A 25,011-nucleotide genomic window follows, 5' to 3' on the forward strand; every position below is an offset into this window, starting at 1 on the left:
CCTGACCCCTTGGCGCCTCACACTCCCTATGCACTCGGCAGACAAGGGTCCATCCGGAGCCCGAGGTCCATCCACATAGCTGGAGGGGGCTCTTGGCTAAGCTGAGCTGTGTTAGAAAACCCAGGCATTGGGTTGTAAGAGAGTGAGGTCAGGAATGTGCTTTCCTCACGGCGACAGGCTCTGTCCACTCCTGTGCGGTGGAGCATGTGGTCAGGCCCAACCTCGCAGGGTGAACGGCAGGGCTTACCTGGCCAAGCCTGGGGAGAGGAAGGCAGGGAAGCCCAGCAGGACAGGCCGTGTGCTGGGGACCAGGACCCCGAGGTGGGGCTCTTCTTGATGTCAAGTGCATTCATGTCAAATGTGGGTTCCCAAATCATGGACTATCATGGACTGATTTCCTCCCCTCCTTCCCGGGTTTCTTTTTCTCAACATCTTCACAAAAAGAGAGAAGAGCTGTCTATCTGAATCAGAGAGTGGACCTGTTTGGGGTGGGGGGCGGGTTGTGTGGGAGGAGAGGATAATCTGGCAGGTCATTTTCTCCCAGGCCTCTTGGAAAAATATATAATCTCCAGGGTACTCTCGGTGCCAGTGTTTTACAAATTACAGTTGTGACCCATGAGTGGGTCACGGAAGCAAAGTCATGACTAGCATTTTTTGTATTACATAGAATACTACAGAACAGAAAAATCTTAAGAGTACATATCACATTTATAAGTGTAATTTATTGCACAAAACTTCTGTTTTAGCTATAGGTATGTGCATGTGTATACACCAGTAGGTTAGATGTAAAATATATCTTTTACAGTGGGTGGTGGTCAAAAACTTTAAACCACTCCACAGTCTTTAAGATGGCCATTACTTAAAAAAAAGTGTGAATGAGAATGTGGAGAATTGGAACCGCTGTGGACTGTTGGTGCACCAGTACAGTGCAGCCACTAAGGAAAATTTTATGGTGATCCCTCAAAAATTAAAAACAGAATTACTATATGAATCAGCAACTCCACTTCCAGGCAAATTTATGTTATATGTATTTGATCACCATTAAAAATGAAAGAGTGGGGACTTTACTGGTGGTCCAGTGGTTAAGAATCTGCCTTCTAATGCAGGGGACCTGGGTTCGATTTCTGGTCCAGAAAGAGTCCATATGCTGAGGGGCGACTAAGGTCGTGTGCCACAACTACTGAGCTTGCATTCTGAGAGCCTGTGCTCTGCAACAAGAGAAGCCACCCCAAGGAGAAGTGTGCACACCGCAACTAGAGAGTAGCCCCCACTTGCGGCAACTAGAAAGAGCTCGAGTGAGCAATGAAGACCCAGTGCAGCCAAAAAATAAATTTTTTTTAAAAAATGAAAAGAGTTGGAAAGGTCTTGGTCTGCCCGTCTGTGTGTGTCTCTGAAAACTGCTGGCATGCAACAGAACCTCTTTCCATGTGGGCTGTGAACTCTCCAAAGACAGAGCTGGGCTCCTCTCAGCCTCTGCCCATCCTTCCTGACACCCCCTACCCATGTTAATGAAGCAGGGACACACACGAGGGCTCAGTAAAGAAAAAAAATCATCATGACTGATTCATAGTTATTTTACAGTTTTAAAACAATTTATTTTTTCCATTAAAGTATTGTGACATCATTACAGAAAGAACCAAGGGAGACAGGAAGGACAATGTCCGAGGTGCTGTCCTACCCAAGTGCTCCTAGTTAATTACACCAGTTGGTACTTATCATCCTCTCCACCTAGGCACGGTGTGGGGATGAAACTAAACCAGAGGTTTCAAGAGGGATGCGTGTTGGTGCTGGAAGCCCAGTTCCTGCCTCCTAAGGCAGGAATGTGGGTCCGAGTGGTACTTCTTTCCTGGCACAGCCAGACCACGCCTGCCTCCCTCAAGCAGCCGCACCTGTCCTTTGCACTCATGGTGTATGACCCACTTCCATTCCCCGGCTCCATCCACCCCCACCCCCAAGCCTATTACCAAAGTGAAAGCAAGAGTCTGCACAGAGCATTCTTCTGATGCTCCAAGTTCAACCTGCTTAGTAGCTGGCAGCGACAGGGCACAAGACAAGGCCCAGAAAAACACCTAGACCGTCTTCACACAAGACAACACAGGCTCTCTTGCTGTTCATTAACTAATGACTGGCACCGGGAAGCCAGTGCAGTCTGTGGCCCTGGGGCACTTGTCACCACCATTCATAATTTCTTTGAAGACATTTTTTCATTCTAGCATTGTCTATCATATCAAAATAACCTAAAAGCCAAGGAACTGGCTAAACAAATCATGCTACACCTATTTTAGCACAGACCACTATGCAGATGTAAAAAGGCATCAGGCAGCTCCCTGCCTACTGATGAGATAAGAATTCCCCAACAGTATTGTGCCCTAGGTATGATATATATGCGGCACTATGCTACCTTTGTCCAAAAAAAAAAAACAAATATATAGTCATGTTTGCTTGTAACTACATAAAGAAATTCTGGAAGGATATAAGCCACCAGGGAAGCCCAGGAAATTAATAAAGATAGATATATAGGTAGGTCTTCGCTGGTGGCTCAGTGGTAAAGAATCAGCCTCTCAATGCAGGAGATGCAGGCTTGATCCCTGGGTTGGGAAGATTCCCTGGAGAAGGAAATGAAAACCCACTCTAGTATTCTTGCCTGGGAAATCTCATGGACAGAGGAGCCTGGCAGGCATACAGTTTATGGGGTTGCAAGAGTCGGACACAACTCAGTGACTAAACAACAATAATATGGGTGTAAACACTGGTCAGATGGGGGACAAGGTGGGAGGGAGACATTATCACTTTCTATGTTTTTATTACAATTTCTGACCATGTGATTGTATTACTTGTCCTAAATATCCAGAATTAAATGTCCTTTTAAAATTTTATATGTGTGTATATGGGAATGCAGTACCCAAGACAGTTGGGAGCTGGCTTCAAGTCCTGCCCTTAGCATTAGCATGCTGTGTGGCCTTGGGTTAAGTGACACCCTCTCTTGGGGTCTTAGCTTCATTCTCTATACAAAAGCAGGTCAGACTCCAAGATTTCTCCTAACTCTAAAGCTCTCAGGTCCTAAGTTCTGCCTCCTGTGGGAAGCCTCTTCTAATTGCCTCAACCTACAGCAATCTCTGTCTCCTACAAGAGAGGTTAGCCACGGCAAAGCTAGCAAGGCTGACTGCCCTCATCAGAAGACCTGCTTTCCATGGATGGCCAGTCAATCCTGGGCCCAGCTCCTTGACAGGCACACACACCTGGATGACCAGGATGGGGAGCAGACCAGGTGCCCGATCCAGGGAGGAACTGAAAAAGCTTATCCTGGGAGAGAGGAGAAATGCATGCACGTAGCCAAGAGGACAGGTTAACAGGATGCCACTGCATTTGCACCCAGGGATGCACCCTAAGAGCACTGCAGAGATGGGAGTGGCTCAAGCCTCAAGAACGAGCAAGCTTCCTTCCCCTGGAGGTGTGTGCATGACGGCTGGACAGTCGCAGGTCAGCGGTGCTGCAGAGGGAATGGCCACATGAGAGGGAGTGCGGGCGCTTTCCAACCCTGAATACTATGGCTCTTAGGACTGTGATGGCCCTGAAATCACATCGACGGAACCCAGGCTGCTGCGATCACTGTCTGACTCCTGGCCTCATTCTCCATTCCTCTCCAGAAGCATATGTGGGGGAAAGGCCACATATCTGGAGTGGGGCACACAGAAGGGAGGGACATCTGCCAGGTCTATCAAGGGCCTGCCTGCCAGGGACCACTCCTTTATCTCCTGTCCACCCCTGGGCCTAATACCTCCTGGACACATCAAGACCTACTATGGCACTTAGGAGCCCAGAGCCAGCCAGCCCTTCCTCTGCCCCCTCCCACTGAAGGCTCCAGTCCAGGCCCTTGCTGTCATTCTCTCAGGTGCTCTCTCTCCTCTGTTGCCTGCAGACACAGGGGCAGCAAGACTCAGTTTCCTTCCCGATGGAGGGGAACTCCCAACCCACCAGGCCTGCAGGATGGACTACCTCCCCTTCAAACCTCAAGTCCATCTCACCGGGTCAGTGCTACAAGTGTCTCTGGGAGTGCTGGCAGCTTCTGGGTTGGCTCTCCTGGATAGAGCTGCATCTGGAGAACACAAAGAAGGTCATGGGCAGGTCAGAGACGTTCCTGGTGAGGCATCCTGTCTGAGGACAGTGACAAAGGAAACATCCCTGTTGCTTTTCCTGGAGACCCATTTTCCAGGGCCTCTGGCAGCTCCATGGAGTGGCTGTAGTTGGGAAGAAAGCTCCCTGATTGCAGTGGGCATGAACTCACCTAGAAGGAAGAGAGGGGTGGCATGGGAGAGTGCTTGCCTTTGGCTCCAGACCCCAAGCACAGATCTCTCTCCATCTTGGGGCCGGCACCAAGGCAAAGCATGGACAATCCTAACAGCGTTACTGCTCACTGATTTATCTGCACAGTGAGAGCTCCATGACACTCTTCTGACTTGTGGCCTGTTTTTATTAAATCTAAATCTCTCATGCTGGAAGATAAAACAACTCCTTTCTCTGCCACCACCGAGGCAAGCTGTTTAAACTCTATGGAGGTCATGTCCTGTACATGCAGTAATAGTCACCACCCAGGTGGAGAAGGCGCATGTCCACGCTAGGACTGCATTTTGATGAATCCACATTCACTAGCTCTGAGGGCAGGAGTGAGCAGGTCTCCATCACTGCCATCTGCCCAAGAACCTTCAGATTCCGAGGCTTCCCTCCCCTTTCTCAGTGAAAGGGCATCCTCACACCAGAACCGGAGATTTAGTCAAAGAGCCATTTCAGCCTCCCTACCCTGGAGGCCCTCCTGAGCAGCCCCTGTGTCTCTTGGAAGCCTCCCTGCTGCCTCCAGCGCCTAGAGAGCTGCTGAAACTCCTGGATTTGGGCTGCAGAGCCAAACCCTGTCTCATTCTCCAGCCACATGATGAGCCCCGACACTGTCTCCCAGCTGGACTGGACAACTCCAGGTCAGAAGCTGGTCCTCTGTCTTTCCACTTCCCTAGTGCCCAATACCAGGCAGGGCCCACAAAGGTAGGCAGCTAGTCCAGATGGCAGGCCATCTGAGGGGCAAAAGATCTCCTCCACTGAGCCCTAGCCTGGTTTTAGGTAAGCACCCAACCAGGGAATGGGGGTGGGGGGTAGGAGTGGTGGTGGTGGAGGTTCTCAGCCCCACCCAAACCTCACGTTCCTGTTGAGTTCTCTGTTGCTGGACACAGGTGGGGGGGCTTATGAGAACCTCTTGAAGTGGTTGGCCCCTCTGGGGCTAAAATGATACAGGGTATGGTTCTCAGCTTTATAGTTTTTTAAGTCCCTTGAGGGGCTTCCCCAAGTGGCTCAAGCGGTAAAGAATCTGCCTGCAATGCAGGACACCAGGGTTCAATCCCTGGGTCGGGAAGATTCCCTGGAGAAGGAATTGGCAACCTACTCCAGTCCCTCTTGCCTGGAGAATTCCACAGACAGAGGAGCCTGGCAGCTACAGTTCACGGGGATCTCAGAGTTGGACACAACTGAGTGATTTTCACTTTCAACTTCCTTGAGGGTCACAAGATCACAACTAATACTTAGGGTTTTGTAAATCAGTCAGATGTGACCCTTCTGGGTGGCTGCAGGCTTCTGCTCCCCCAGACTTATCCTGCGCTCTGTAACCTATGATGTGATCAAACCCAAGAGACTTAATAAAACCCCACAGTTTCATCTTACGTCACACCGGGCTGATCTTTTCCACCCGCCTTTCCCCTGGGGCAGCGGCAGGCCCAAACCCTCACAGGGTAAACAGGCCAGCCATGAGGTGATGGTGGCTTACCTGTACCCTGGGTGATGCAAGAGAGGAGGTCCTGCAGGCGCATCCTGAATGTGTCGAAGCTGTCTGTGTGTACCGTGGCTCGCGGGCTCTGGGGCTCCTCCTGGCGCAGCTGGTGGAGTGCCTTGCGCAGGAAGTCATGCATGTCCAGCACCTCCTGGTCCGAGGCATACAGTTTCATCCTCTGCACCAGCACGCTGCCCATACGGATCCGCTGTAGCACGGCGTCCAGCCGGCCCAGCTGGCCCGCTATCTCTTCGTAGTCGCGCTGGTACCGCGCACCCACGCCTTCCAGCAGCTCACGCTCCAGCTCGAGCACGTGCGCGACAACGTCACGCACGCGCTCTCGGATGAATTCCTCGGTGTCGGCGCGGACGCGGCCCAGCTGGGTGATGGCAGAGCGCATCTGCGCCTGCGCTGCCGCAAAGGCGCGGTCCTGCTCCTGCAGGTCCTGGGTCATGGTGTCCAGCTCATCCTGCCGCTGCTGGATCTCCGTGCTAATGTCGCACTTGAGCTCGCTGTGGTCCCTATCCAGGAGTGCGCACGAGCAGCACAGGGGCTTGGAGCAGCCCCGGCAGTAGATGCTGCGGACACAGAAGGTTGGCCTGATTTAGGGCATTCCTGCTTTCTTTTTCTCTTTAAACGTTCTTTATTAAATGCCTCTTCAAAAAAGTTACAAAACTCTGAATTCTGGTATGTTTCTGTCTGTGCTTTTCTCAGTTCAGTGTTTCTGGGTATGGTGATAGTACCCAAACTACCAATAAAACTTACTGGAACATAAAAAAGTTACTGAAGTAGTAATAGCTGGCCTGCATCCATAAAATACTGTATATTAACACATATATATGTAATTTAGAAAGACAGTAACAAAGATCCTACATGCAGGGCAGCAAAGGAGACACAGATGTAAAGAACAGACTTTTGGACTCCATGGGAGAAGGCGGGGGTGGGATGATTTGAGAGAATACCATTGAAATACGTACATTCCCATATGTAAAATAGATGACCAATGCAAGTTCGATGCGTGAAGCAGGGTACCCAAAGCTAGTGCTCTGGGACAACCCAAGGGACAGGGTGGCGAGGGAGGTGGGAGGGGGTTTCAGGATGTGGGGACACATGTATGCCCATGGCTGATTCATATTGATGTATGGCAAAAGCCATCACAATATTGTAAAGTAATTATCCTCCAATTAAATAATTTTTCTTTAAAAAAGCAGAGTTAATCATCATCAGAAGCACCCAGCACTTCTGAATTTCTTTTCTCCACCTCGGAGGCAAGCAGGGGAGCATCCTGGGTGCATCCTTCACACTTTTGGCTTTTCAAACCACTTCACATAAATGTTCACACTCTTCTGCTGCTAGCAGAATTCTAAGGACTTGATACATTTCATCCCATTTAATCCTCGATAGAGTTTTTTAAGAGAGAATTATTATTATCCTCACTTCACAGATAGAAGAAAACAAGATGTTCAGAGCTTAAATAACTGACTCATACCTACAACAATTTTGGGCAGGTTGATGTTTAAAAAGAAAAAATCAGATCATGCTAAACGATTATTTGTAACTTCCTCCTCTAATTTAACTTTTGTCCAGTACACTCCTCATCTAGGTCTACAAGCATAATCTTCAGTTCAGTTCAGTCACTCAGTCGTGTCCGGCTCTTTGCGACCCCATGAACCACAGCACACCAGGCCTCCCTGTCCATCACCAACTCCCAGAGTCCACCCAAACCCATGTCCATTGAGTTGGTGATGCCATCCAACCATCTCATCCTCTGTTGTCCCCTTCTCCTCCTGCCCTCTATCTTTCCCAGCATCAGGGTCTTTTCAAATGAGTCAGCTCTTCGAATCAGGTGGCCAAAGTACTGGAGTTTCAGCTTCAACATCAGTCCTACCAATGAACACCCAGGACTGGTCTCCTTTAGGATGGACTAATGTATTCTTTAATAGCTCTATTACATTCCAGATGGACCACATTGACTCAGTCATCCTATTAATAATGCATTGGACCAGTTTAGTGGAAGACAATTTTCCCATGGGGCGGGTGGGAGGGGTGTGTGCAGGGGAGGGGGATGGGTTGGGGGATGGGTGGCAAGGTGTGGTTCAGGCAGTAATGAGAGCAATGTGCAGCAGCAGATGAAGCCTTCTTCGATCCTCACCAGTTCCTAACAGGTTTCTGGCCAGTATGGGTCTGGAGCCCATGGTGTTGCAGAACCCTGTGTTAATGGGCATACCAATGATTTCCTGTTTGTGCATTTCCCCCCCAATATGGGCAAGGCTTTATGTAGCCTAATGCATAGATCCTTTTGCTTCTATGAAATATATTACAAAATAATAGAATTGCTAGGTCAAAGAGAATGTATATTTTTTTTATTTAATATATTTTAGCCAGCAGACACTTGCACAGTATTTACTATGTGTCAAGACACTTATAAACATTTCACAAATATCAACTCACAATTCTGCCAAGAGAATGCACTGGTCATAGCAAACACCCTCTTCCAACAACACAAGAGAAGACTCTACACATGGACATCACCAGATGGTCGACACCGAAATCAGACTGATTATATTCTTTGCAGCCAAAGATGGAGAAGCTCTATACAGTCAGCAAAAACAAGACCAGGAGCTGACTGTGGCTCGGATCATGAACTCCTTACTGCCAAATTCAGATTGAAATTGAAGAAAATAGAGAAAACCACTAGACCATTCAGGTATGACCCAAATCAAATCCCTTTTGACTATACAGTGTAAGTGAGAAATAGATTTAAGGGACTAGATCTGATGGACAGAGTGCCTGATGAACTATTGATGGAGGTTCGTGACATTGTACAGGAGACAGGAATCAAGACCATCAGAAATGCAAAAAAGCAAAATGGCTGTCTGAGGAGGCCTTACAAATAGCTGTGAAAAGAAGGGAAGCGAAAAGCAAAGGAGAAAAGGAAAGATATTCCCATTTGAATGCAGAGTTCCAAAGAATAGCAAGGAGAGTTAAGAAAGCCTTCCTCAGTGATCAATGCAAAGAAATAGAGGAAAACAATAGAATGGGAAAGACTAGAGATCTCTTCAAGAAAATTAGAGATACCAAGGGAACATTTCATGCAAAGATGGGCTCAATAAAAGACAGAAATGGTAGGGACCTAACAGAAACAGAAGATATTAAGAAGAGGTGGCAAGAATACACAGAAGAATTGTACAAAAAAGATCTTCACGAGCCAGATAATCATGATGGTGTGATCGCTCACCTAGAGCCAGACATCGGGGAATGTGAAGTCAAGTGGGCCTTAGGAACCATCACTACGAACAAAGCTCATGGAGGTGATGGAATTCCAGTTGAGCTATTTCAAATCCTGAAAGATGACGCTGTGAAAGTTTTGCACTCAATATGCCAGCAAATTTGGAAAACTCAGCAGTGGCCACAGGACTGGAAAAGGTCAGTTTTCACTCCAATTCCAAAGAAAGGCAATGCCAAAGAATGCTCAAACTACTGCACAATTGCACTCATCTCACACACCAGTAAAGTAACGCTCAAAATTTTCCAATCCAGGCTTCAGCAATACATAAACCGAGAACTTCCAGATGTACAAGCTGGTTTTAGAAAAGGCAGAAGAACCAGAGATCAAATTGCCAACAATCACTGGATCATTGAAAAAGCAAGAGATTTCCAGAAAAACATCTATTTCTGCTTTACTGACTATGCCAAAGCCTTTGACTGTGTGGATCACAATAAACTGTGGAAAATTCTGAAAGAGATGGGAATACCAAACACCTGACCTGCCTCTTGAGAAACCTGTATGCAGGTCAGGAAGCAACAGTTAGAACTGGACATGGAACAACAGACTGGTTCCAAATAGGAAAAGAAATACGTCAAGGCTGTATATTGTCACCCTGCTTATTTGACTTATATATGGAGTACATCATGAGAAACGCTGGGCTGGAGGAAGCACAAGCTGGAATCAAGATTGCCGGGAGAAATATCAATAACCTCAGATATGCAGATGACACCACCTTTATGGCAGAAAGTGAAGAAGAACTAAAGAGCCTCTTGATGAAAGTGAAAGAGAAGAGTAAAAAAGTTGGCTTAAAGCCCAACATTCAGAAAACTAAGATCAAGACATCCGGTCCCATCACTTCATGCAAATAGATGGGGAAACAGTGGAAGCAGTGTCAAACTTTATTTTTGGGGGCTCCAAAATCACTTCAGATGGTGACTGCAGCCATGAAATTAAAAGACCCTTTCTCCTTAGAAGGAAAGTTATGACCAACCTAGACAGCATATTAAAAAGCAGAGACATTACTTTGCCAACAAAGGTCCGTCTAGTCAAGGCTATGGTTTTTCCAGTGGTCATGTATGGATGTGAGAGTTGGACAATAAAGAAAGCTGAGTGCTGAAGAACTGATGCTTTTGAATGGTTGTGTTGGAGAAGATTCTTGAGAGTCCCTTGGACTGCAAGGAGATCCAACCAGTCCACCTTACAGGAGATCAGTCTTAGGTGTTCATTGGAAGGACTGATGTTGAAGCTGAAACTCCCATACTTTGGCCACCTCATGCGGAGAGCTGACTCATTTGAAAAGACCCTGATTCTGGGAAAGATTGAGGGCAGGAGGAGAAGGGGACAACAGAGGATGAGATGGTTGGACGGCATCACCGACTCAATGGACATGGGTTTGGGTGGACTCTGGGAGTTGGTGATGGACAGGGAGGCCTGGTGTGCTGCGGTTCATGGGGTCGCAAAGAGTCAGATACGACTGAGCAACCAAACTGAACTGAACTGAACTGAATCCTTATAACAATCCTATGGAGTGGGAATTATCATTGTTCCCATTTTAAGGATGAAGAAACTAAGCATGAGGTACAATAACTTGTTCAAGGTCACACAATTAGAAAGTGATAAGAGTCCAGAAGCAAACTGTAGTAGGCAGAATAATGGTGTGCCTTCAAGTACTAATTCCTGGAACCTGAATATGACACCTCACATGGCAAGAAGGGCTTCCCTGATAGCACAGTTGGTAAAGAATCCGCCTGCAAGGCGGATTAATTAAACCCAGTTTAATTTCTGGGTTGGGAAGATCTGCTGGAGAAAGGATGGGCTACCCACTCCAGTATTCTGACCTGCAGAATTCCATGGACTGTATAGGCCATGGGATCGCAAAGAGTTGGACTTGACTGAGCAGACTTTCACTTCACTTCATTTTACATGGCAAAAAGGACTTGATAGGTGTGATTACATTAAGGATCTTGAGATGGGAAGATTATCTTGGATTATCTGGGTGGACCCAATGTAATCACAGGAGACCTCAGAGGGGAAAGAGGAGAGAGGCAGGAGAGTGAGAGAGGGAGAGGAAGCGGAAGTCACAGTGATAATGTCCTGGTGTCTTTGAAGGTGGCAGGGGATCATGAAGTACAGAATGCAGGCAGGGACTTCCCTGGAGGTCTAGTGGCTAAGACTCTGCTTTCCAAATGCAGGGTCCAGGCTTCGATCCCTGGTCAGGGAACTAGATTCCACATGCCAAAACTAAACATTCCATGTGCTGCAACAAAGACGGGGAGCAGTCACATAAATAAATAAACAATATTTTTTTAAAAAAGAAAAGAATGCAGGCAGCCTCTAGAAACTGGAAAAGGCAAGAAAATGGGCTCTTCTCAAGAGCCTCCATAGGGAACACAGTCCTACAGACATCTCGATTGTAGCTCAATGAGACCTACTGCAGACTTCTGACCTCCAGAGGTAAATAATCATCTATCTGTAATGGTTCAAGCCCCTAAATTTGTGGTAGATTGTTACAGCAACAATAGGAAACTAACTAAAACCCAAGTGGCCTGGCTCAGAGTCCACGCACTGAAGCATTGTAAATATTACTCTTCAAAGAGTACCAGGAGGACTTCCCTGTGACCTGGTGGTTAAGAATCTGCCTGCCAAAGCAGAGAACATGGGTTTGATGCCTGGTTCAGGAAGGTCCCACATGCAGGGGGCCTGGGTGCCACAACTACTGAAGCCTGTGTGCCCTAGAGCCTGTGCTCTGCCAACAAGAGAAGCCAGTGCAATGAGAATCCTGAGCACTGCAACTCAAGAGCAGCCCCACTTCACCGCAACTAGAGAAAGCCTGCATGCAGCAATGACGACCCAATGTAGCCAGAAGTTAATCAATAAATTAAAAAAAATATTACCAGGAAAAATATTAGTTACTTCCCTAGAAATACTGCTATAATTTACTCTAGCCAGCAATGAGAATAATAAGTAAGCCCATCTAAGGCTAGGAGAAAGGATTTTAGCTGGGGCCATTTTGGTCTCAATTCCTGAGATCAACTTGTCCCAGAAATGCCAACAGAGAGCCTGCTGGCCAACCCAGTTCCAAAGTCTTGGCACCAGGTGCCAGGTACGAGTCCTCAGCTTTGCCAGCTCTGAACCTTTCCAAGTCACCCAAGGTGGTAAGTCCCAGGGCTTGAGCCTCTTGATCAAACAGAGGAGACTCATTTCACACTAACAAAGCTTCTCTGGAGACAGAAAAATGTGTGTTAAGGGAAATGGGGGTCACTACTGGGTCATGAGCCTTCAACTCGTCCAGCCTCAGCACCCTGGACCTAAGTCCACATCTAGGCTGTGAGGCAGGGCCAGTGACTGAGGTAAGTGGTAGGGGGAGCAGAGAAAATAGCTGGGCAGATGCAGATCTGACCTCAGATCTGTGCCCTTCCTTGGCAGGTCATGTAACCTCCCTGGACCTCGTTTTCTTATCTGTAAAATATGGATAATTCCCACCTCATATGGGAGTGTTGGAGAAGATCAAAATAAGTCCTTCATGAATGTTTTTAACAAAGACTATAATTATAATTGACTGAAATATTAGTGTTCTCTAATGACACTATTAATGAGAAATGCTAAGAATTATGAAAAGAATGAGTAACTCTAGAGAGGGATATTTGGCAACATTCATCACAATTACAAATGTATTTATCCTTTGACCCAGCAATACTTCCTTCTAGATTTCTTTCCTACAGCTCTATCTCCATGCATAAAAGGTAACATCTGTACAATGTAACACAGTCCATAATAGCAAAGAATAGAAACAACCCAAGTGCCCATCACTACTCAGAGAGTTACATAAATTAAGATGCACCTGTGCAACATAGTACTATGCAGCTGGAAAAAACAGAGGAGGTTCATTAGAAGCAAAAATCTCCCTGGCAAAATAAGGATAATAATAGGAGTACTAGAAGGATTAGATGCGTTATATATATATAAAGTTAGAACAGTGACCAGCATATACTGTATTCAATTATGATGATGTATATTTTAAATAAATCAAGATGTGGAAGTGTATATATAGGATGCTACCCTTTGTATATGAATGGAGAAAAACAAGAATATATTCATATTTGATTGCATTTGAATAAAGAAACCTTAGAAGGTTACAAATTATTAGTTATGCGATGGGGCAGCGCAGAGGTGGAGTAAGACATTTCACTGTACACCTTTGAGTTTGCTCTCCTGGTTGAACTGTGTGAACATATTACCTATGTTTTTAATTAAAGAACAGAATTCTATTAGATGTGGGCAATGCTGCTGCTGCTGCTAAGTCGCTTCAGTCGTGTCCGACTCTGTGCGACCCCATAGACAGCAGCCCACCAGCCTTGCCCATCCCTGGGATTCTCCAGGCAAGAACACCGGAGCGGGTTGCCATTTCCTTCTCCAATGCATGAAAGTGAAAAGTGAAAGTGAAGTTGCTCAGTCGTTGCCAACCCTTAGTGACCCCATGGACTGCAGCCCACCAGGCTCCTCTGTCCATGGGATTTTCCAGGCAAGAGTACTGGAGTGGGGTGCCATTGCCTTCTCCATGTGGGCAATTAGGCTATAGACATAAAGGGAGAACTAGAACCAGCTGTCATTTTCTCAGCTTTGGGCCCATGGGAGAGGGGTTGAGTCTGTGGTGAGTGTCCCTTTCCATAGGGACATAAGGATTTCCCTGGTGGTCCAGTGTTTAAGACTTCACCTTCTAAAGCAGGGGGTATATGTTCGATCCCTGGTTTGGGAGCTAAGATCCCACATGCATCCTGGCCAAAAAACCAAAACATAAAACAGAAACAGTATTGTAACAAATTCAATGAAGACTTTAAAAAATAGTCCACATTAAAAAAAAAAAAAACTTAGAAAAAAAGAAGAGTGCTCCAGGCCTGGGAAGGGGACCCCTAGAGTGGCCTGGCTGGAGGGAGAGCAAGACTTGCTGGGTGGACCACAGTCTCTGCTGGGTCCTCTTCTTTGGCGCCTTCTGCCCCAAGTGGGATTTCCCAAGGGAAGCCAGCCACCACTCCTCCTCTGCAGTCAAATGCTCCACCGCTGAGTGATAACCACCCCCCCCCCCCACTTCCCCTCTTGATGGAAGGAGACAATTAGCTTCAGGTCTCTCTCTGTTTGGGGTCTTACAACAGACACCCTGGGGCCCAAAGCCCCCAACTTTCCGCTAAGACTGAGGTGCAGACTCTGAATCAGAATCATCCCTCATGGGGCTGCCACCCAAGACCATGAATGACTTCCTTGGCTTAGGGTTCCTCATTCAAAAGACACTTACTGAGCACCTCCTGTGTGCTTGACATTTTTAGGGGTGACAGAGGTGAGGTGGGCACCTGCCCATAGGAGCTCCATGATAAGGATCTGGACTTAATGCAAAGAGGTGTAGCTCTGGAGAGCAAAAGGGCAGTTATTTACTCCTGGAATACTCAAAAGAATGAACTAAAACACCACAGAATCAATATGCCAGAATTAAAATAGCTTAATTCTATTCCAGCAAAGCAAACGAAAAGCAAATATGGTAAATATTTTCCAGCTCCCATTCACAATGACAATTTTTAAAATGCTTAAAAAAAAAAAAAAGAAAAAAACCTAGACATAATCCTAACAAGAAACATGTAGAACTTATTTAGACTAAAGGACAAAAAACCCACTAAGAGAGAAAGTCTAAAAAAATGAAAGAGTGTATCAAGGTCCCAACTACAGAGACTATTATATTAATTTTTCTGAAGTTAATATAAAGGTTTGAAGCAATTTTAGGCAAATTACGAATGAGATTTTAAAGCAATTAAAAAATTTATTATTATTATTATTATTATTTTGGGCTGCACTGGGTCTTTGTTGTGGTGTGTGGGCTTTCTCTAATTGCAGAGTAGGGGGCTTCTCCAGTTTTGGAGCAAGGGCTCTACTGTGCGTGGGCGCTCTAGTTGTGGCACATGGATTTAGTTGCCACTCAGCATGTAGAATCTTAGTTTTCCGACCAGGGATCGAACCTGCATCCCCTGCATTGGAAGGCAGATTCTTAACCAGTTGACAATGAGGGAAATCCCAAGAATGAGATTTTAAAACTTAACCAATTGATTCTAAATTTCACATGAAGGAGTAAACAGATAAATAGATAAGAAATTTTTGTAAAAATTCGTGTAAGGATAGGGATTTTCAGTGCCACTGACAATATTATAGAACTACCACTATTGATGTACTGGTTTAATAGCCAAGAGGAAGATCAGCAAAACAGAAAGCCCTGAAAGAGACCCTGGCATCTATCAGAATACAGCATTTTACATAATGAAAAAGAGCATCCCAAACTAGTGGACATTAAAGGGTTTTTCAACAATTTTATCAGGAAAATTGGTTATGGGGAGGCGGGGGGCGGGGGTATAAATCAAGTTAGAGCTTTGCCTCATGCTCTACAGCAAGATATATTTTTGATGAATCAGAGTTAAATATGAAAAATGACACCATGGGGGTATAATAGTTGGTTATTTACTCTCATGATCATAAAGACCTTATAACCAAGGAAGAAATGGAAGACATCATACAATCAACAGAGGAAGTTGCCTGAAAATTCAAAATGGTCTATTTTTTGAAAAGACATGCATGAGCTCCTATTTTAAGAAATTACACTTTGTGATACTCAGGGATGTTCATTCTGTTTTAGATAATTATAGAGACAGAAGGAAGGAAAGGAAAAACTCTATACTGATAGTACTTACCTCTTTCTCTTCCTCCCTCCCCTGTTTTATGTACTGAGATTTTCCAAAAGTTTCCATAATCAGTTCTAAACAAAGGAGTTTGGACTTTAAATAGGAGGCAATGGGGAACCAACAGAGAACATTCCAACTGGAAATTACAACAAAGCTCTATCTCTTCTGTTTTGTGACACATTGTTTGGTTCATTCCTTTATGACTGCAGTGAATTGACTGCACTATGAATATTTTAACAGAAGCTCCAATAAGTCCCCTGGGTTCTCAGCCTTCCCATTCCTAAGTTGCCTGTGTCTAAACGTCCCGCAGGCCATCTGACAGTGGACAAGCCATTGGGAGCCCTTCCATGATTCCTACCTATGAGACCGTGAGTGAATTACGTTCTCTCTGAGTCTTAATTTCCCCATCTACACAGTAGGGATAAAGATTCTGTCTCACAGATGGTTACAAAGATGAGGGGCTGGTGCATGGGAAGCAACCAGCACAGTGCCAGGCACACACTGGACATTCTGGAGTTGTGAAAGAGCGGGCATTGAGCACATAGCGGGGCGGTCGGTGTGTGTGGGGAGCGGGGCGGTGTGTGTGGGGAGGGGGGCTAGCCCTGCTGCTGGTGGGTGAGCCTCTCAACCTCGGGCAGTAAGGAAATATCGCCACTGAGTGTGGTTTCTGGACTGCTCCCTTTCCAGTAGGGACATGCCACCTAAACCAGCCTCACCTCCCACGAGGACCACAGCAGCATGCCACTTATGCTGTCCTAGGAATCTTGCATCCTCAGAATGCAGGAAGCAAAAATCCTATGGAATCAGGACCCATGGAGGAGTTGGCCCCAGAGCACAATTCCAGGGCAGGGCCTGGCTTGGTGAATGGTGACAGAAAAACCGTCCACGTCACACCCCCATCTCAACAAAGTGACTGGGAGCTTTCACTTCTGAGGGGTAGTGAAAGGAATAGCCTCCTTTGGAAATTCAAATAATTAACTAGAGGGGAATTAAAGGGATCCATTAGTCATTTGCACAGTATGAATGCATTTAGTGGGCCTGGTTTCCTACTATCTCCAGGGTGACAACAGTTGAGGAAATAACGATTTCTGAAGTGAGGAGAGGAGATGCATAGTTGGAGATGCCAAGATGCTCAAAGAGAGTGAAAGCATTATCTGTTAACTAGTCATTGGCTGAGAAGGTGGTGGCAGAGATGGGGAAATCTGAGGTCTTAGGAAGATAAGAGAAGTTAAGAAAGAGGAGAGAAGGAAGCCTTGTCTATTTCATACTATCTCCTTATACTGGCCCCACAACCAAGAAAGAGGAAGAGAAAATTTGTACTTTTCCTTCCCCACTCTTTCCTGTGTAGGTCTCTGCTTTCAAGACGGGGTGGGCAGTGTTCTGTTGGGCCACGTCACTCATTCAGCAGGCGCACTGCTGCATGACCCCTGCCTCCCCTTCCCTCTTTATGGCAGTGAAGGGAACTACCATCCAAACGCCACTCCAGCCAGAGATCAAGGGGAATTCCAGACTCCTCCCCTCCTAGACTGCTTCAACAATTACTCATCGTTAAGTCTTGTTAAATTCTTTCTTCATTTGCTTAAATATAACGACTGAAAACCAACTATGTTGCAGGTATAGGGCTAGAACGTAGAGATGATTAAGGCTGAATTCTAGTTCCTAAATCTGTCATACCAATTCCCAACAACACTGCCTTTGTTCTTGTCCCAGTTATGACTTAGATGCCTTTAAGACGGTCCCTTAGTAGGCCTCCTTGCCCCTGGTCTCTCCAGTCAACCCTTCTTAGTGCCTCCACACAGTATTTCTAAAATGTGATTACCATCATTAGCTTAAGTGATTGCAATGATGCCCCTTGGAAGTACTGCCAGAATAGTTATCAAGTGCAGGAAATACATGTAAGTTATATGTTATATGTTATATGTATATGTATATGTTATATGTATATGTTATATGTTATATGTAAGCTATATGACATGTAAGTTATATGTTAATGAAGGAGATTCAAGTTTTGAGCAAAGTTAGATCACTTGGGCAAATTCATTGAGTTGTATAATAATATACTATAATTATATAGTATAGAATACTAGTCAACATGAACATGATTTGGATTTACATGTCAGTAAATTTTGCAAGACAACAAGACAAAGTTTATCACATAGATAGTGATAATCAAGCTATATTATTTAAATCAACTTAATTTCAATAAATAAAATGGCAAAACAGATGGAAATGGCTTAAACAATCAATTAACTAAAGCCATGAATAAGAAAAATGATATTTGATGATCGAGATAGCAATAACTTGTGGCTCAGTTGGTAAAAGAATCTGCCTGCAATGCAGGAGACCTGGGTTCGATCCCTGGGTTGGGAAGATCCCCTGGAGAAGGGAAAGGCTACCCACTCTAGTACTGTGGCCTGGAGAATTCCATGGAGTCCATGGGGTTGCAAAGAGTCAGACACGGCTAAGCAACTTTCACTTTCATTTCATGGGGGTTTCCCAGGTGGCACTAGCGGGTAAAGAAGTCTCCTGCCAGTGCAGGAGCTGCAGGAGACTCAGGCTCAATCCCTGGGTCTGGAAGATCCCCTAGAGTAGGAAATGGCAATCCACTCCAGTATTCTTGCCAGAATAATCCTATGGATAGAGGAACCTGGCAGACTACAGTCCATGGGGTCACAGACTCGGACACAACTGAGCATGCACGCACGTATGTAACTTAATATTTTATTAATTAAGGAACATATGATATAAAGAGGCAGCTCTTCTATTTAGTTGTACCAATCTCAAAATACCTCTCCAACTCTAACAGATTTGACAGAACAAATCCAAATTGTAAAACATGCCAAAGCAGGTATTTGTTATGCAATTCAATGACTATAAAGTTAATCATTAAATGTAAATAGAATCTGGGGACATAGAAAACAAGTAGTAACTCCTTATGTGACACAAACAATTTTGACATTCTCAAGTACTTTTATAAAAATGGGTACAAAATGATTTTATGTAGTTTTGAGTGTCTACTGTGGTTCTGATCTTTGTTATTCATTTAATCCCCATTAAACATATACAACCAACTCTGGTATCCCTGCCTAGGAAATCCCATGAAAGGAGGAGCCTAGCAGATTACAGTCCATGGGGTTGAAAAGCATCCGACATAATTTAGCAACAAAAGTACCACCACAAGTACTTTTATAAAAAAGATAATAAAATGATTTTATGTAGCTTTGAAGGTCTACTATGGTTCTGATCTTTGCTATTCATTCAATACTCATTAAACATACACATTTCCCCCAAACTGTAGTAATACTGTTAAGATTATTAATCTGAAAAAGAATAAAATCATAAATTAAAAACTGTAATACTAAAGGTAACAGAGCAAGAAGAAAATAAGCAAGAGGAAGAAAGAGGAGGAGGGATAACATAAGAAATTTTCACTGAAATAGAACTTTTAGACTAAAGGAGCAAGTCAGGTTCTAGAATAATTTGATACAAAATGCTCAACACTAAGACAGCTTGGTTAAATTAATAAATCAAGACAGAAAAAGCAAATGAATCTGTCCTCAGGACTCTCCTGGTGAACATCTGATGCTGAACGATAATTCAGCAAAGTCTATAAAGCTCTAAAGAAACGACATCTGGGCATCACCAGATGGTCAATACCGAAATCAGATTGATTATATTCTTTGCAGTCGAAGATGGAGAAGCTCTATACACTCAGAAAACCAAGACTAGGAGCTGACTTCGGCTCAGATCATGGACACAATATTGCAAAATTCAGACTTAAATTGAAGAAAGTAGGGAGAACTATTAGGCCATTAATACATGACCTAAATCAAATCCCTTATGATTATACAGTGGACATGACAAATAGATTGAAGGGATTAGATCCAATAGAGTGCCTGAAGAACTATGGACAGAGGTGGCATTGTACAGGTGGCATTGATCGAGACCATCCCCAAGAAAAAGAAATGCAAAAAGGCTAAATGACTGTCTGAGGAGGCCTTACAAACAGCTGTGAAAAGAAGAGAAGCAAAAGGCAAAGGAGAAAAGGAAAGATATATCTATCTGAATGCAGAGTTCCAAAGAAGAGCAAGGAGAGATAAGAAAGCCTTCCTAAATGAACAATGAACAATGAAAACAATAGAATGGGAAAGACTAGGGATCTTTTCAAGAAAATTAGAGATATTGAGGGAACATTTCATGCAAAGATGGGCACAATAAAGGACAGAAATGCTATGGATCTAACAGAAACAGAAGATATTAAGAGGAGGTGGCAAGAATACACAGAGGAACTGTGTCATTATAAAGATTTTAATGACCCAGATAACCACGATGGTGTAATCATTCACCTAGAGGCAGACATTCTGGAGTGTGAAGCCAAGTGGGCCTTAGGAAGCATCACTACAAACAAAGCTAGTGGAGGTGATGGAATTCTAGTTGAGCTATCTCAAATCCTAAAAGATGATGCCGTTAAAGTGCTGCGTTCAACATGCTAGCAAATATGGAAAACTCAGCAGTGGCCACAGGACCGGAAAAAATCAGTTTTCATTCCAATCCCAAAGAAGGGCAATGCCACAGAATGTTCAAACTATCACACAATTGCACTCATGTCACGTTAGGAAAGTAATGTTCTAAATTCTCCAAGCCAGGCTTGAATAGTACATGAACTGAGAACTTCCAGATGTTCAAGCTGGATTTAGAAAAGGCAAAGGAACTAGAGACCAAACTGCCAACGTCTTCTGGATCATAGAAAAAAAATAGAGGATTCCAGAAAAACATCTACTTTTGCTTCATTGACTATGCTAAAACCTTTGACTGTGTGGATCTCAACAAACTGTGGAAAATTCTTAAAGAGCTGGGAATACCAGACCACCTTACCTGCCTCCAGCAAAACCTGTATGCAGGTCAAGAAGCAACAGTTAGAACTGGACATGAAACAGTGGACTGGTTCAAAATTGGGAAAGGAGTACAGTAAGGCTGTATATTGTCACCTTGCCTATTTAACTTATATGTAGAGTAATCATGCAAAGTGCTGGGCTAAATGAAGCACAAGCTGGAGTCAAGGTCGCTGGGAGAAATGTCAATAACCTCAGACATACAGATGACATCACCCTTATGGCAGAAAGTGAAGAGGAACTAAAGAGCCTTTTGATGAAGGTGAAAGAGGAGTGTAAAAAAGCTGGCTTAAAATTCAACATTGAAAAAATGAAGATCCTGGCATCCAGCCCCATCACTTCATGGCAAATAGATGGGGAAACAAGGGAAATAGCGAGAAACTTTATTTTCTTGGGCTCCAGAATCACTGCAGATGGTGACTGCAGCCATGAAATTAAGACGCTTGCTTCTTGGAAGAAAAGCTATGACAAACCTAGACAGTATATTAAAAAGCAGAGAGATTACTTTACCAACAAAGGTCCATCTAGTCAAAGCTATGGTTTTTCCAGTAGTCGTGTACGGATGTGAGAGCTGGACCATAAAGAAGGCTGAGCGCTGAAGAACTGATGCTTTTGAACTGTGGTGTTGGAGAAGACTCAGGAGAGTCCCTTGGACAGCAAGGAGATGAAACCAGTCCATCCTAAAGGAAATCAACCCTGAATACTCATTGGAAGGACTGTTGCTGAAGTTGAAGCTCCAATACTTTGGCCTCCTGATGCAAAGAGTCAACTCACTGGAAAAGACTCTGGAAGCTGGGAAAGATTGAAGGCAAAAGAAGTGGCCAGCAGAGGATGAGATGGTTAGATAACATCACCGACACGAATCTGAGCAAACTTCGGGAGACAGTGGAGGACAGAGGTGCCAGGCACACTGCAGTCAGACATGACTGAGCGACTGAACAACAAGTCTAATTTTACTTCAATATCTTTTTCTTTTCGTCAAAGTCAAGGAAAATTAAACGTAACATTGCTTAAATAGCAAACTTCCTTTGAATAATTTAACTCTAAGGGCAAATACAATCTCAGCTCTAAACAAGCAACATGCAGAATTCTTTTTTTGCAGCTGGGCCTGGTTGTTAGTTGAAGACTCCCTGCATGTGGAGGCTGGGAGCACCAGGGCAGGCTCTGTGCAGACAGAGTCTGCAATCAGGAAATCCTATGTCCTGTCCTGGTCTTTGCTAAGATAAGACCTCTTGCTTGGGAATGAGCTCCCATTAATATTCTGGCCTCTTGCAACAATTCTTTCTTTCTCAATAATCTTATAGGAGAGTGTGGAACAGAACTATCCTGTGATCCAGCAATCCCACTCCTGGGTATACACCCAGGAAAACCATAATTCAAAAAGCTACATGCATTCCAATGCTCAATGAAGCACTATTTATAATAGCCAAGACATGACAGCAACCTAAATGTCTACTGACAGAGGAATGGATAAAGAAGATGTGGTACAGATACAATGGAATATTACTCAGCCAGAAAAAGGAATGAAATCATGCCATTTGCAGAGCTGTGGATGGACCCTGAAACTGTCATACACAAAGAAGTCAGTCAGAGAGAGATGAATAAATATCATATAACATTGCTTATATGTGGACTCTAGAAAAATGGTATAGATGATCTTATTTGCAGAGCAGAAACAGACATAGATGTAGAGAACAAAAGTATGGATACCAAGGAGGGAAGAAAGCGAGGAATGAATTGGGAGATTGTGATTGGCGTATATACACTACTATGTATAAAATAGATAACTAATGAGAACCTACTGTATAGCACAGGGAATTCTACTCAGAGCTCTGTGATGACCTAAATGGAAAGGAAACCCAAAAAAGAGGGATAGATGTATATGCATAGGAAAAGGGAACTCACTCCAGTATTCGCCTGAAAAATTCCATGGACAGAGGAGTCCTACAGTCCGTGGGGTCACAGAGTTGGACACGACTGAGTGACTGAGCTGATTTACTCTGCGTACAGGAGAAATGAACACAATATTGTACAGTAACTATACTCCAACAGAAATTAATCTAAAAAAGAAGAGGTCAGATCCAACCAGAAGAGCGCGTTCTCTGACCATACTGGAAAAGGCAAAGTTTCCTACTTGAAAAGCACTGCCCCTGTACCAAAGAGTCAAAGAGCAACACTCAAGGCTGGCCTCATACCTGTCCCCTGCACTCTGCTTTCTGCTGCCACTGTATGATGTTGCCTCTGCCCTGAACCCTTCCCTGGGCTGTCCAGGGTGCCTCTCCCCACCTGTTGCAAATCATCCCAACTTCTGGTCTTGGGAACGCTTTTCCCAGTTGATCATCTCATCATACTTCTCAAACTAGATTACTTTTTGTTTGTTCAGTCACTCAGTCATGCCCAACTCTCTGCGACCCCATGGACTGCTACACGTTAGGCTTCCCTGTCCTTCACCATCTCCCGGAGCTTGCTCAAACTCATGTCCATTGAGTCGGTGATGCCATCCAACCATCTTGTCCTCTATCATCCCCTTCTCCTCTTGCGTTCAATCTTTCCCAGCATCAGGGCCTTTTCCAATGAGTCAGCTTTTTGTATCAGGCGGCCAAAGTATTGGAGCTTCAGCTTCAGCGTCAGTCCTTCCAGTGAATATTCAGGACTGATTTCCTTTAGGATGGACTGGTTGGATCTCCTTTGCAGTCCAAGGAACTCTCAAGAGTCTTCTGTAACACCACAGTTCAAAAGCATCAATTCTTTGGCATTCAGTCTTCTTTATGGTCCAACTCTCACATCCGTACATGACTACTGGAAAAACCATAGCTTCGACTATACGGACCTTTGTAGGCAATGTCTCTGCTAATAGGTCTTTCATTTCCCCCACTCAACTATAGCTAAAGTTCTTCCTGCCTACAAATTCTAACGGTCCTAGATTGATTCCCCTACCCTACCCTACCCCTACCCTAAGGCACTCCCAAGCACACGTGATGATAAGGCTGGCAGCCACTTTGACCTCCAGGACAGGCTGTCCATGGCAGTGTGAGACCCTGGCCTTCTCCCCATGCTGCCATCTCTGCATTCCTGCAGGCCCCACCTGCACCATGGCCTCAGCCTCCTAAGGTGGCTCCTTTTTCCCCAGGTCCAGATTCTTTGCTTCAGTTTCAGGTTGGGTCATATACCCAACAATAAATTGGTAAATCTCAAATTCTTTATGGAAGAGGAATGGCAACCCAGTCCAGTATTCTTGCCTGGAGAATCCCATGGACAGAGGAGCCTGGTGGGCTATAGTCCATGGGGTTGCAAAGAGTCGGATATGACTGAGTGACTAACACTTCATTCTCAAAATGTAAATAAGCATGTAGCCAAAATAAGAAAAACAATCCTGGTCTCCCTGCTCCTAAACTTGCTCACCTCAATCAAATAGCAAAGTGCAGAGAGAGGATCTGAACACTCTCCTGCTCTCTGCCTTAATTCCTCTCGGGGGTTTCCAACAGAGTCCCCCATAGACCCACTCACACTGTGTTCTCTAGGATATTCACTGGTGTAAGAGCCAACTGCAGGGAAATGGGGAAAACTGAGAACCTTCTTTGTCCTGGAAATTACAGGACAGAGTCATAACTCTTGCAATTCCCCCATGCTTTTTCTTTCCTTCTTTTTTAATTATTGTATTTATTTGTTTTTGACTGTGCCGAGTCTTTGTCCCTGCATGAGCTTTTCTCTACTTATGGAGAGCCAGGGCTACTCTAGCTGCGATGCCAGGGCTTCTCACTGCGGTGGCTTCTCCTGCTGCAGAGCACGGGCTCTAGGGTGCGCAGGCTTCAGTAGCTGTGGCGTGTGGGCGCTGTAGCTGCAGCTCCCCAGCTTGGGAGCACAGGCTTAAGAGCTGTGGTGCACAGGCTTGGCTGCTCTGAGGTACGTGGGATCTTCCCGGACCAGGGTTCGAACCCAGATTCTCCAGCATTGGCCAGCAGATTCTTATCCACTGAGCCACCAGGGAAGCCCTCTCCCCCATGTTTGAGCCTAGCTCACCCTTCTAGCCCCTGCCGCCCTGCACACCCGTTATCTGGAGTTCTGAAATGCAGCAGACTTGCTGGAGCCTCTCGATTTGCACACGCTCCCTCCCCTTTCTGCTTCCTTACCTATCAGCCTAAGTACAATACCCCCTTGGAAGCTGTAGTCCCCAACCAGCAGCCAATCCAGGCTAGGCAGGTGGCCTTTCTTGAGCTCACTTGTCCAGTGTCTGCCTTCCTTCTTCCTCCTGCCCTTAAATAACTGACTGAGCACCCATGGGACGTTGGCCCTCTGGCAAGGGAAGACATGAGGCAGAGGACAGTC

The 25,011-nt window shown here is 45.0% G+C and overlaps 1 protein-coding gene across 6 annotated transcripts in view; it reads right to left on the minus strand.

Moving 5' to 3' along the window:
* PML (PML nuclear body scaffold) overlaps positions 1–25,011 on the minus strand; it is a 54,012-nt gene that overhangs the window by 17,918 nt on the left and 11,083 nt on the right. For 5 of the 6 annotated variants that reach the window (XR_010659094.1, XM_065906021.1, XM_065906023.1 and 2 more), the window contains exons 3-4: positions 5,807–6,387; positions 4,026–4,096 (exon numbers count right to left, since the gene is read on the minus strand). Coding sequence is in view for 5 of the 6 variants with exons in the window: in XM_065906021.1 (XP_065762093.1) it covers positions 4,026–4,096; positions 5,807–6,387 (652 nt within the window). In the remaining variant the exon portion in view is untranslated. Of the gene's footprint in view, positions 1–1,573; positions 3,491–4,025; positions 4,097–5,806; positions 6,388–25,011 lie in introns of those variants that run through there. The other variant, XM_065906025.1, reaches the window with a different exon arrangement.

Source organism: Muntiacus reevesi, chromosome 15 (genome assembly GCF_963930625.1).
Source record: "Muntiacus reevesi chromosome 15, mMunRee1.1, whole genome shotgun sequence".
Classification (NCBI taxonomy): domain Eukaryota; kingdom Metazoa; phylum Chordata; class Mammalia; order Artiodactyla; family Cervidae; genus Muntiacus; species Muntiacus reevesi.